Genomic DNA, 14287 nt, shown 5'->3' on the forward strand with positions numbered 1-14287 from the left:
CATCCTGGAGCTGAGGACAGTCAGAAGTGCCTGTAACTACTTCCTGCCATTAAATCAGGAGCAGTTTCATAAAAATCACGACAGACAATGTAGTCTGCATGCTCTATATCAACTGGTGTGATGGACGGGTAAGCATGGGATCCTCTTTGTGTGAAACAGTGAGGGTATGGAACTGCTGTATAACCAACTGCATCCTAATTTTGGCAGCCTACCTCTCAGGTACAAAACACTATGGCTGATGACTTCAGCAGGCACTTCTCAAGCAATTACAAATGAGAGATGGACTCCTGGATTCTCAGTCACATTTTCATGACTTGGGGAGTTACAGAAATGAATCTCTTTGCTGCCTTAATCAATGAGAAGTGCAAACAATTTTAATTGAGAGGGGATGTGGGCCCTCACTCACTGAGGGAAGTGCTTTCTTCGTTCCATGGACAAGGCGTCTTCTGTATGCATTTCCTCCAAAGCCCCTGATATTTAAGGAGGTAAACATGATCAAGCAAGACAAAGCCAAGATTATATTAATAGTTCCAGTGTGGCCTAGACAGGCCTGGGACCCTTACCTGATTCACCTTGCCGTTTGCCCAATGATGAGTCTTTCATCCATCCTGGGACCCGGTGATGGGGGAGAGGCCCACAGTCTGGGCTCTAGCTTAAGCCTAAATGTCTACATTGCAATTTTACGACCCCAGAGCCTGAGTCAAAAGCAATGGACCAGCCATGGGTATTTAATTGCAGTGCAGACATACTCAAAGTCTCATTACATCCACATACTAAATTTTCTATCTAAGATGTCATCTGAATTTCATATTTGTTAAGATATCTATCTTCTAGTTTTCTTTGTGAAGCCACATCACACCAGGATGGATGTTCTCTTCTATACCCTAGACGTCAGGAGAACACTGGCCTCTTATTTGGACCAAGCCAGATCATTTAGAAAATCTCCAAGACTATCAATTGCTGAATGTCCAAAGGATCCACAATCTCCACCCAGAGACTCTCCAGATGGATTTCTGGATATATTATTCCTTGTTATGAATCTGTCCATTTACAACCTCCTCCTAGGGTATTAACCATTCCACAAGCTCTTTCTCTGCCTCTGTGACAGTAATCAAAAACATTCCCTTTGTTTAGATCGTCAGAGCTGCAGCTTGATCTGCAATACTTACGTTTTCCAAGCACTACGTGATGGTTCATTCTTCTAGATGAGACACTGCCTTGGGAATGCAGTCTTGTTTTTAGTATTGGACTCGAATTCAGAGCTTCCTCATGTTGAGGATACTGCTTGAAAGTCACCTGAAATGGGGAACCCGAAAGGATGCTATTCAAAGAAAAAAGAGAGGTTACTGTCCTCGTGCAATAACTAGTTCTTTGAGATGTGTGTCCCTGTGAATGCTCTGCCACCTGCTCTTTCCCCTGTTTCAGTGTTTCTTGTATGGAACTTTATAATGGAGAACGAACTGAGGGCAGTTTGCCCGTGCAGCCCTATGTGCCCTTGGTGTGCAGCACGAGCAGGCACTACCACTAAAAATTTCCAACTGAAGGCACATGGGGTGTAAGCGCATCTGAAGTGCAGCACCCCTAGGGACACACATCTTGAAGAACTCCAGTAACTGCACAAGGTGAGTAACCTCTGATTATAAATCATTACCTACTCGCCTGACACTTTTCAGGATTCTCAGCACTGTGAAGAACTCATAATTGTCTGAGTATGTGGTTCTGCATTGCTCTTAAAAAATAAAATTTTGAATTCTGACATTGTATGTAACAGTTATGTTTCTAATTTAACTTAGTTTCCTTCTCTGAGTGGCCTAAGAGTAGGAGAATGCAGAGGCTATTTCAAAGAACTCTGGTTACAGGTGATTAGCTTTCATTTTTAGATTTGCTTGTTCTAGGTTAATATACATTGTACATGTGATTAGATTTGCAAAGGATTAAAGTAATTACCAATCTTAATATTTCTCACCAAGTGATTCTTCAGGAATATAGATTTTCTATTTTACTTGCTTTGACACCATCTCTGGGCTCTCAACACTCTCTGTATCACCTCTGCTGACCTTCTTGCCAAGATGACATTGGATGGGTAGTCTCTGAGCCTCCCTCAGGAGCAACTAGATAAATTAATATGGAGGCACTCCCATTCCTCACTATTCTCACCAACTAGGATCTGGGAGTTCTGAATTACAGAGGCAGCACAATCATATTTGGTTTCTGAGTCTAGAGCAGAAGACTAAGCTAGCTTTAATTTGACCTTTTAAATGATCAGTCCTTTTCTAACACAATTATTTTCTTAACTATAGAATTCTGTCTCATGTGGCTGAACTTTCTTCTTAATTGACTGAGTAACAGAGTAACAAACACTATACTGATGACATGCTCGTTATACAGGTCTGTCGCATCTTACGCGCATTTAACATGCGCGAATTCAGCTTTCCGCAGTCAGCAAAAAACAAAACAAAAAACAAAAAAAGAGAAAAATAACAATTTAAATACTGTTCCTGTAGTGCGGGCGATTCCGCCCACCAGTATACTCAATGTAATATTGATTATACACGGTTTTCACTTTACGCACTGACCGTGGAACTTAACCCCAGCGTAAGATGAGACAGACCTGTACTGTTTTTAAATTATATTTAATTTTTTTTAAAATATGATCTTTGCTTTAAACTTTCATGCAACTATATCACTGTGATTTCAGAGAAACTATTGTGTTAAGTAGGGTCAGGCCTAGTCAGCACTGGAGTGGAAAACTTCCTACAATATCTTGTTTTGTTTTGAAAGTGATGCATGTAATTCAGCAGGTGTGTCGAAACTTAGTAATCCATCACAGTGTAGGGAGTACACATGTTGTTTGTGGTGCAGTCTTTTAGACGAAATGTCAAACTGAGGCCTTAATCGCTTCTGATCATGAAAGAGCCTGTGGGAGTTTTTGCAAGAGTGGATGTGCTGGCCATATTCCAAACTCAAATAATTAAATTCCGCCTACTTCAATTCCCCTGTCACTTTAGTTGGATACGGTATTTTTATTCACTTCCTATCCTAAACTGTTGTGCAATGCTGTGGTTGCCACAATGACTATTGCATTCAGTCAAAACAGACACCCTGGTCTTCCAGGTTGTGGGTTAGGCACAAAACAAACAACCCTGTCCTATAAAAAAGACAAAATATGTTATGGAAACAGTGACTGAGAAATCGACCATTACTGTTTTTGATGGCCTCCAGGAGTCAATGACCCATATGACTGCCAGTGGTGAAAGCCAAAAGGAAGCTACTGGCATGAAGACTGAAGTGCTGAACACCAAGACAAAAACCAAACTTGTTTTTTGGAATGTATGGACAATGTATGAAGCAGGGAAGCTATCTCAGGTCACAGCAGAGATGAGACGCTACAGCTTACACATCCTGGGTGTCTGCAAGAGAAGATAGATGGGATCAGAAAGATTAACAACAGCCTCGGGAGAAATTTTACTGTTTTCTGGACGGGATGATGGACAACACCATGAGGGTATTGCCATCCTTTTGAAGAAGGGAGTGGAGAATTCCCTGCTTGAATGGAAATCCATCGGCAGCAGACTTAGGAGAGCGAGATTGAAATGGAAACATAATAATATCACCCTGATTCAGTGTTATGCTCCGACAAATGACAGTGATGAAGTAGTAAAGGACAAATTCTACCTTATACTACAGGAGGAGTTAGAGAGAGTACCATGCCACAACCTAACTATCGTCATGGGAGACCTGAATGCCAAGGTCAGTAAGGACAATGCAAACAATGACAGGAAGGAGTGGATTACACCCACCATGTGGAATGCCATAGAAACCAGACGAGTCCCGAAGAAAAAAAGTTTGACACAAAATCCCAGAAGCTAAAAGGACAAATACCACAAGCAGTATAGCAAGGCGCACTGGGAGGCCAAACACCTTGTGAGAGCGGACAAACGGCATTATATTGATAATCTGGCAACACAAGCAGAGGATGCAGCTCCTTGTGTTGAACAGGGAACCATCTACAAAATGACGCACCTTATCAGTGGTACATGGCAGACACCAACAAACACTCTCATCAGGAACAAACAGGGGCACCTACTAACAACCAAAAAAGAACAAGATGCGCTGTACAGAGCATTTCAAAGAATTTAGGAAGCCACCTAAAGAGGAAGCAAACATCCAGGAGGCAAAAGATGTTGGTATCCACACAGATACCCCAACTAAGGAGTAGATCATTCAAGCCATCAAATCCTTAAAAAATGGGAAAGCTGCTGGCAAGGATAACTTGAATGCAGAATTGTTAAAGGTAAATCCTAAATTAGCAGCACCTATCCTGGCTCCTCTATTTACATCAGTCTGAGAAACGGAAAAAGTGCCAGAGGAGTGGACCAGTGGGGTTATGGTGAAGATACCAAAGAAAAGAACTTTCAGTGATTGTAATAACTGGTGTGGTATCACACTTTTATCTGTGCCAAGCAAAGTACTGTGTGAGATCATAGTCCAGCATATATGAGAGGCAGTTGATCATGTTCTCAGAAAAGAGCAGGCTGGTTTTCAGAAAGGGCATGGATGCACAGACCAGATCTTCACTCAACGAAACATAATAGAACAATGTTTAGAATGACAATGGCAACTCTACATAAATTTCATAGACTTTCACAAGGCTTTTGATAGCATTCACAGGACCAGCCTATGGCACATTCTGTGGGCATATGGAATTCCTTTCCCTATAATCCCCAACATCATCAAGGACATGCATCCGACGAAGTGGGTATTCACCCACGAAAGCTCATGCTCCAAAACGTCTGTTAGTCTATAAGGTGCCACAGGATTCTTTGCTGCTTTTACAGATCCAGATTAACACGGCTACCCCTCTGATACTTTACATCATCAAAAGCTTCTATTTCAACTTTACATGCAGTCAGTGTTGATCACAGTGAGCTCAGTTTTGAAGTCAAAACAGGAATAGTCAGGGGTGTGTCACGTCTTCATCCTCTCAACACTGGCATTGACTGGGTAATGCACGCATAAACAGGAAGACCAAGAGCATAAAATGACTCCTCTTCTCATCCCTTGAAGCGTGGACTTTGCAGATGATATAACTTTCCTATCAACATAGCCAACACCGCATACAAGAAAAAACACTGCTCAACGCATTCAGCAGCAATTGGACTGAAAATCAACTGCAGTAACGACAGACTATTATGATTTTAGTAATGCTCACCATCACAGTCGATAGAGTATTATGGTCCACCATGTAGAGAAACTATCACATACTTGGCAGCATCATCAGCCAGGACATCCAGAACTAAAATCAAGTCAAGCCAGAGCATCTTCCAGGAGCTTAAAACAGTCTGAAAATCTTTTAAAAAATGACACACCAAAACCAAACTCACGATTTATCAGAGCTGATGTACTTCATAACACACTTTATGTGCGGAAATGCTATGCCTGGGGAATAGAAGTCATGACAATTCCAAACTGTCTTCATTCCATACAACTCCTCAAAAAATCTCTGTATCTTTTGACCCAGAACTCTCAACAAGATTTGTTGATGCGTGCAGCCAAGAGATCTGGCACCCACACTGCCAGGAGACGTTGGAGATGGATGCGTTCATGTGCTTTGATAGAAAGATTCCATCACGCCAGAGGCAATAAGATTCACACCTGAAACAACATGGGAGAAACTATGGAAGCAAGCTGAAAGCTGGGGAACATTGCGATGACTTGCCAAAAACAGACAGGAGATGCAGGAGCTTCGGCACTGCCCCTAAACGCCAGGTGCATATAGGAACATCATGATGATGATGGATCCAGCAAAAGAAAGAGGTATGTTCTTTCAGTGAGTGGTGAACTGTTCCTCCACACATGGAGCTAATAACCTATATTTCTGTAAAGCACTGGAAAACTTGCAAAGTATTGTGTAGTCAGTGTCAATAGTAAGTAATATATGGATTTATAAACCAAGTTTCTTCCTTTGAGTAGTCTTGCCTATGGGTGCTCACATTAGTTGTCGAGGATTTTATCAACAGGGTCTATGATGCATCAACACCCTCATATCCCATGCAAGGGTTATATAGGGAGGAGTGGACCTGCCCCACTTCCATATTCCTTCTCAGTTTGCCTGCACTGACATGGAGCACTGCAGATGTCATTTATTAGCCCATGGCTGGCTTTGTATACCTCTCGCTATTTTCTTTCCTTATCTTTAGAGTGTACTTTTGTTTATTATTTTTCATTATTTAGCACGTCGGTGGGGGGTTCTCCTTGCCCTCTCTTTTTGGCTGTATGGTCTTCATCGCGTTTCTTTGTTCTCACTATATGTCTTGGATATGGGTTAGCCAACACCCCAGGCTTAAAACCCGCAGACCTGCCGATAGCGTTTTTTTCTCACGATGACGCAACATTCCGGCTAGCTTTAGGAGTCTCCACTCCAAATTAGAGAGACAAGATGAGTGAGGTAATATCTTTTATTGGACCAGGTGTTGGTGAGAGAGACAACAGAAGATAGACCAGTCAAAGATATTATCTCCCTCATCTTGTCTCTGTAATATCCTGGGACTGTCACAGCTGTGATAACACTGCATATCTCCTCCAAATGTAAACTCTGGTTAGGATTTAAGAACTGATCTAAGAAGTTGAGAGAGGACAGGCTAATTGAGTGCTCACTGAGACTTATGAATCTGTCACCCCAATGTACATGGGACCTGCCTGACCGCTTCTGCTCTAGCGGTAAGCAAGGACCCCGGGGGCTCTGCAGCAAACCTTCAAGGAAAAAAAGATTCCACTCTCTTAAACGGGATAAGAAATGGGGAAAGTTTCCCTTTGGTCTGGGTCTCAGGAGACCTTGCATCCTGCTCCGGGTACCTCAGAGGCTCTCATCCCCTCCAGTACCAATTCTGCAGCTGTGGCAAAGAAGCCACTTACCTAGAAGCCTCCTTCAGTGGCATCAACGTCTGGACTGGACTCAGTGCCTTCAAAACATAGGGATTGCAAAGTCTAGACAAAATCCTCGTCTCACACTTATGGTTCTTTGGTACCGTCTCCACCTGCCATACTGACTCCTGAGGATCCCCATCTAGAGTCCCCAATACCATCCAGATTCTTGTTTGACAAGGACCTCTGTTCCCTGGAAGGGCCTGTTTGCTACTGTTGAGACTCTCTCCATTGTATCAACTCATTTTTCTGAACCTGCTTACTCTCAGTCTGTGCCTTCTTCGATGGTGTTTCATCCTCTGGTACCAACAAAGTCCCCATGCAGACACTTTGAGGGTACTGAGAAAGATTTCCAGTTGGTACCAACACAACTTTCCCCAGTGCCACCTCATCAGCCAACCTGCTATTAAACCTCTTTACTGATAAAGGTGCAGATACCATGCCAGAGCCTGGTATCAACTTGAGCTCCAGTGCTGGCATCATCCACTTCCTCAGTGGATATGGGGAACGACAGTGTCTATACAGGGGTCCTCTGCCTTCCTGCCACCTTCCCTTAAGGTTCAACCTGAGGAGGAAACTCTCAATGGGAAACACACCCACAGACCCTGGCGAGGGCCCTTCCCTTTTTACTTTGTCCCAATTCAGTGAGCATATTGGAAGCACTGCGACCCATATGGTGACCACTTCTACCGGGTCCCATCTTGTAAGAGGGCATGTCAGGAGCAACAAACTGTTATTGAGCCTTGCTCCCACAGTACTTCTCACTGAGGAGCAGGTACTAGCTGAGGAGGAAGAAATACCTTCCCACAAGTGCTCCTCCTCATCAGATGAGGCTGTCATGTCTCCTCCACCATTTTACTGTGATCATTTCAAGACCTAGTGAAACATATAGTGGACAGTTTACAAACTCAGTGGAGGAGATACAGGAACCCCAACATTCCATCAGACATCTTTCACCCATCTCCCCAGGACAAGATCGCCTTGCCCATCAATGGTGCTTCATTAGCCCAAGTAATGCAAGGTGTGGCAAGCTCCAAGGTGTGGCTATTCCAACTCCTGCAAATGGGCTGATAAGCAATATGATATTTCGCTCAGAGTATTTTTTTTTTTTCTCCTACCTTACAAACAACTCTCTGGTTGTTGAGATAGCAAAGAAGAGGATCAGATAACACCAGTTCCATTCAAAACCATCAGACAAGGAGCTGAAGCGACTGGATCTTCTGGGCCACAAGAGATACTCATCCTCTACTTTGCAGTCCAGAATAGCCAGTTACCAAGCCCTGATGGCGAAGTATGACTTCTAAAACTATTCTCTTTCTCAGGCTTTATTAAACACTTGCCTCAGGATCTGAGAGGACGGTTTCAGGCCCTCATTGCAGAAGGCCAGACAGTTGCTAAGGCACCTCTACAGGCTTTGCTCAAGGCCGCTGGCATAGCTGCACTTTCCATAGCTGCAGCAGTCTTCCAGCCTCCTCCGTAAGATTAAAAAATACTGTTGAGGGTCTTCCTTTTGAGGGATTCAAGTTGGTTAGTGACACCACAGGTGGGTCTCTCCGCAGGTTGAAGACTGCTCAGTGATCTCGTCCAGTCCACTACTAGCCCCTGAGACCAGCTGAATCCTCCTGCCTCAGGAAGAGGCGCAGGTTCCCTAAGAGAGTTCTCTTCAGTGAACTCCCAACCAGTGATGTCCTCAAAATGCCAGTTTTGACTTATTGATCAAGGGCCACAAACTGCCATCTACTCTGGATTCTACACTGCACCTCCCCTTCTCCCAACACAACCATCCTTATGGGAATCATCTTTCCCATTTTCTACCTTCATGGGAGTGCATCACCTCAGACAGATGGATCCTGGAGTTGATTTTCACAGGCCATTCCATCAAGTTCAGCTCCTTACCATCCCCTCACCCTTCTTTCCCATCCCTCTTCAGGGCCATTCTAACAAGGATCTTTTGAGACAGGAGGTATAATCTCTCCTAACACTGCACTCGATTGAACTTATTCTACTAGATTTCATCTAAAAAGGTTTTTAATCTTGGTATTGGTCGTGAAGAGAGTTGAAGGACAGAGATCCTCAGGATTTTCAACACTTTCATCTGTGTTCAGCATTTCAGAATGATAACCCAAGGAACGTTAATTCCCTCTCTGGATCTGGGAGATTGGTTAATTTCCCTTGACCTTTAGAATGCTTATTTCCATATTGCCTTTCAACCTTTCTGCCAGCCCACGGTCTTTACCACAGTCTTATTGGTCACCACAGTCCATCTTGCTAGATGGAAATAATCATCTCCCCCTACCTGGACAATTGGCTTCCGAAAGGTTGCTCATTTCTAAAGGCTTAGGCAGTAACTGGCAAAGCCCTAGCTCTTTATCATTCACTAGGTATCTGTCTCAACCTGAAAAATTCTACCCTCATACCCAGATAACACAGACTTCATCATGGCCACTCTGGACTCCTCCAGTGCCAATGTGTACTTGCCCAAGGACAGATTTACCTTGAAGTCCAACCTTGTTTCAAAGATGCAGCAAACCACAGCATGGGCTTGCTTAAAACTTCTGGGCCATATGGAAGCCTGTACATTTGTGACACCCTTAGCAACAGTACATTCTTGGTGTCTTCAGACCTGGCTGAGAACCATCTATATCAGGAGTAAGCACAGTCTGTTGGAACAGGTGTCAGTTCCTTGGAGTGTATTCAGCACTCTAAGTTGGTGGAAAGAGCCACAAAAAGAATGTGTGGGAGTTCTGTTCCTGCAGCCTCCTCCTATAAGGACCATCACTCCAGAAACTTTGGTGATATGCTGGGACGCACACTCCCAGAACCTCACAGCGCAAGGAAGATGGACTCCTTGGGAGGCCATACTCCATATCAATGTATTAGAGTTCAGAGTGGTTCATTACACTTGCAAGCACTTCCTACCCCTCAACAGGGGCCACCCAATCAGGATCATGCTGGATAACAGAATAGCAATGTATTATATCAGTCGTCCAGGAGGAGCAAGATCCCAGTCTTTATGCACCAAATCCATAAAACTATGGAACTCTGGTGCAATATCATACCGTGGGCAAATCTCAGCAGTTTATCTACTGGGACTACAGAACATATTTGCAGATTCCCTCTGGAGACATCGACCACAAGTGGGAGCTGAATGACAAGGTATTCCGAGAGATATCTTACTTGGGGCCATCCACTGATAGATCCCTTCAAAACTCCATCCAGTGTGACGTGCAGACAATTCTGCTCGAGGGAAAGGAACCTCCACAACTTGACAAGAAATACCTTAGTCATTCCTTGGCCTCGTGTATTACTTTATGCTTATCCTCCAATTCTCTTACTACTTAAGGTTCTTAACAAATTGAAACAAAATTAGTAGCCATCCTCTTAGCACTATCTTATCCAAGATGGGTGTGGTTCCCAGAGCTGATCCACCTGTCTCTGTGATTGTCTCTCCTTATTCCCCTGACAGTGAACCTCCTCACCCAAGAATTGGGATTGATCACTCATCTGAATTTTTCAGCATTTCAGCTAAAGGTTGACTACTAAATAGCTCTCTGGTATTGTCATAAATATAAAGGGAAGGGTAACAACCTTCCTATATACAGTACTATAAAATCCCTCCTGGCCAGAGGCACAAAATCCTTTTACCTGTAAAGGGTTAAGAAGCTCAGGTAACCTAGCTGGTACCTGACCCAAAGGATCAATAAGGGGACAAGATACTTTAAAATCTGGGGTCGGGGGAGGCTTTGTTCTGTCTGTTCTGTGTGCTTGCCGAAGACAGATCAAGAAAGCAAGCAATCCAACTCCATTAGAATTAGTAAGTACTAGCAAGGGAGTATGTTAGCTTACTTTTATTTTGGCTTGTGCTTTTCTCTGTGCTGAGAGGGAGGTGTATTCCTGGTTTTCTTTTTGTAACTTTAAAGTTTTGCCCAGAGGGAAATCCTCTGTGTTTTGAATATGATTGCCCTGTGAGATTATCTTCCATTCTAATTTTACAGAGGTGCTTCTTTCACCTTTTTGCTTTCTAATAAAGTTCTGGGTTTTTTAAAGAATCTGATTGGTTTTTTGTTTTTTTTTAGTGTCCTAAAAAAACTCATCTTGTTTATTCTCAAGCCTCCCCAGGAAAGGGAGTGTAGGGCTTGGGGAGATATTAGGTGGGAGTAGGAACTCCAAGTGGTCCTTTCCCTGAGTTTTGTCTAATCACTTGGTGATGACAGTGTTACCTAATCCGTGGTACAAAGGAGAATTTGTACCTTGGGGAGTTTTTAACCTAAACTGGTAGAAATAAGCTTAGGGGGTCTTTCATGTGAGTCCCCACGTCTGTACCCTAGAGTTCAGAGTGGAGAGGGAACCCTGATAGAATAAGACTGCACCCCAGAGGTACAAACGGTGCTGCTTCATAGCAGAAAACCTACAACAAGGAAAATGTACCTGCAGAAGTGAAGGTGCGGGCAGAGATGTACAGCTCCTTTTGAGTCTTGTCTGCCACACATTCTCAATTATCTGTTCAATTATAAAACTCATATTTATCATTGAGCTCCGGCAAAGTTCACATAGCTACTATCACAGCTTTTCACCTCCCAGTCAAAGGGTTTTCAGTTTTTACTCACCTAACCACAGCAAGATTTATCAAAGGCCTCTTTAACTAACGTCTTCCCTCCTGTCAAGGAACCAACTCCGCCGTGGGACCTCAACTTAATCCTTATCACGTGGAGGAAACCCCAATTTAAACCTATGGCGAACTGTTCTCTCCTTCGTCTGTCCCTTTAAGATCTCATTTCTCATAGCCATCCACTCAGCCGGGAGGGTAAGGGAGCTTGGAGTCTAATGGCTGACCTGTGGTATTTCGTGTTATATCACGACATGATGACTCTACATCCGCACCCTCACTTCCTTCCCAAAGTTTCCCATCAACCAGGAGATTCACCTCCTGCTGTTTTATCTTAAGACTCAGTGTTAGAGACAAGAATCGAGCTTTCCCACACTGGTTGCAAGTAGAACTCTTGACTTGTACCTAGATAGGGCTAGGACCTTTAGGGCTTCACCCAGGCTTTTCATCTCAGTTGCAGAATGCATGAAAGGACAAGCAGTTTCCACCTAAAGACTATCCAAGTGGGATGCAGGATGTATCTTAACCTGTTACAAAGCCTCAGAGGTTCACCTCCATCTAAGAGTTGTAGCTCATTCCACCAGTGTTCAATCTACCTCAGTAGCCCTGCTGAAAAACATACCTTTGAGATCTCTGCAGGACAGCAACATTATCTTCAGTACAAGTGTTTTCCCAGCATTACGCTTTTGTGACTGCGTCCAGAGCTGATGCGGCTTTTGGCAAAGTTCTTATATGAAAGTGCATAAAAGTTCATAAAATGTCACAAAAATAAATGTCGATGGGAAAAGGTACAAAATGGAGACTGAAAGACGTAGTCTAACCAAAAAGACCTACTGACGTTACCATGGACTAGGACAGGGTTTCTCAAACAGAGGTCACCACTTGTATAGGGAAACCCCTGGCGGACCGGGCCGGTGTGTTTACATGCCCCATCTGCAGGTCCGGCCAATTGCGGCTCCCACTGGCCCTGGATTGCTGCTCCAGGCCAATGGGAGCTGCTGGAAGTTGCGCAGGCTGAGGGATTTACTGGCCTCCACTTCCAGCAGCTCCCATTGGCCCAGAGCAGCAATTCGGGGCCAGTGGAAGCCGTGATCGGCCAGACCTGCGGACGGGCAGGTAAACACACCGGCCCGGCCCGCCAGGGGCTTTTCCTACACAAGTGGCAACCCCTGTTTGAGAAACCCTGAACTAGGACTATGTTAAGATCATTCCTGGTAAACAAGAGAAGTGTGGGACTGGAAATTAGGTCTAATTGGTGTACAACGTAATGAGGGGACAAGCTATTCCACCCATCACTCCCTTTTGGAGCTCTTCAAAGAAAAGACTTTGGGGGTAAAAATTGAGCGTCAGCACAATTGCTGACTGAAAAAAGGGGAAGAAGTGAGCTTCACCATCATGGTTGCCACTTTCACTGTCTCCTGGGACCCAGAGTCCACTGTGACACTGTTGGGCCTTTGTCATCCTAATCCTAAGAGATGTCCTCAGCAAGCGAGGCCAGAAAGAAGGACCCAGATAACATAGCCAATGGAGGTGGCAAAATCACAACCACCTGTTGGTCCCTGTATACCAAACCCCCAATTTGGTTTAAAACTGTTTAATGGTGGACAGTGACAGGGTCATGTTAACTCCTTTAATTCTTTGAGCCAATTTATTTAATCAAAGTTAATGTAACAGGCACTTCCGCTGTGGCAAGTCCCTATCTCATTTTTGCAAGAAACACCTTAGCCACATAAGCAATATGACTCCAGGAGAGGGGTTCCTGTTTGTGATAGGCAAGCAGATATAGGTGCCTCCCTCAGAGGGATGGGGCTTAGGACACACCCCTCTCCTTTGCATTTTCCATTGGCTAGCTTAGGCGGCTCTCCATCTAGCATGCTGTTTTTTGTGGATCTCATTCTTAGATGCCTTTCTGTCCTCATTCATTTTATAGGGAAGCAAGGCAGTTAACTCAGGCATTATGGACTGTAATGTTTGTTCCAGTGATTTTTCTAGCTCCCTACAAGTTAGGTTTTGTGACACTTGGTTCAGGGTGTTAAATATTTGATAACTATGGACAGCTTATCTGGGTCTGGGGAAGAGTGAACTGGTTATGTACAAAATCAAAGTACACCTATAACTGTGTTTGTATCAGTGTAGATCCATATGCAGAATGTGACAATCTTGAGTACATATATAAGTATATTTAAAAAGTAATTCATTTTTGTTTTTCTGTTAAGGAAACTTGACAAAACATATGAAGTCCAAGGCACACAGCAAGAAATGTATGGATTTAGGAGTTTCAATAGGCTTAATAGATGACCAGGATGGAGAAGAATATGGTAAGGATCTTAAATCTTCGTTTCTTTACTCCACCTTTGTATTGATTTATTTTTCTGTCATCTCATGTATCTAGCCTTTCTCACCCAGAGCCTTTAACTTCTGTTAGAAGGAAATGCCAGTGCGATAGACACCTTAGAAATATGACAGAGGCCTGGTCTACACTACGCTTTTAAATCGATTTAAAGAGCATTAAATCGATTTAACGCTGTACCCGTCCACACTACAACGCCCTTTATGTCGATATAAAGGTCTCTTTAAATCGATTTCTGTACTCCACCTCGACGAGAGGAGTAGCACTAAATTCAATATTAACATATCGGATTACAGTTAGTGTGGACGGAAATCGACGTTATTGGCCTCCGGGCGGTATCCCACAGTGCACCACTGACCGCTCTGGACAGCAATCTGAACTCGGATGCAGCGGGCAGGTAAACAGGA

General features: G+C 43.8%; 1 protein-coding gene across 9 annotated transcripts in view; it reads left to right on the plus strand.

Annotated features, from left to right (window-relative positions):
• Positions 1-14287, plus strand: part of HIVEP1 (HIVEP zinc finger 1) — a 193496-nt gene that overhangs the window by 146635 nt on the left and 32574 nt on the right. For all 9 annotated transcript variants that reach the window (XM_032793284.2, XM_075062838.1, XM_075062839.1 and 6 more), the window contains one exon: positions 13747-13848. In XM_032793284.2, the coding sequence (XP_032649175.1) occupies positions 13747-13848 (102 nt within the window). The remainder of the gene's footprint in view (positions 1-13746; positions 13849-14287) is intronic.

This window comes from Chelonoidis abingdonii, chromosome 2 (assembly GCF_003597395.2).
Source record: "Chelonoidis abingdonii isolate Lonesome George chromosome 2, CheloAbing_2.0, whole genome shotgun sequence".
NCBI classification, from domain to species: Eukaryota; Metazoa; Chordata; order Testudines; family Testudinidae; genus Chelonoidis; species Chelonoidis abingdonii.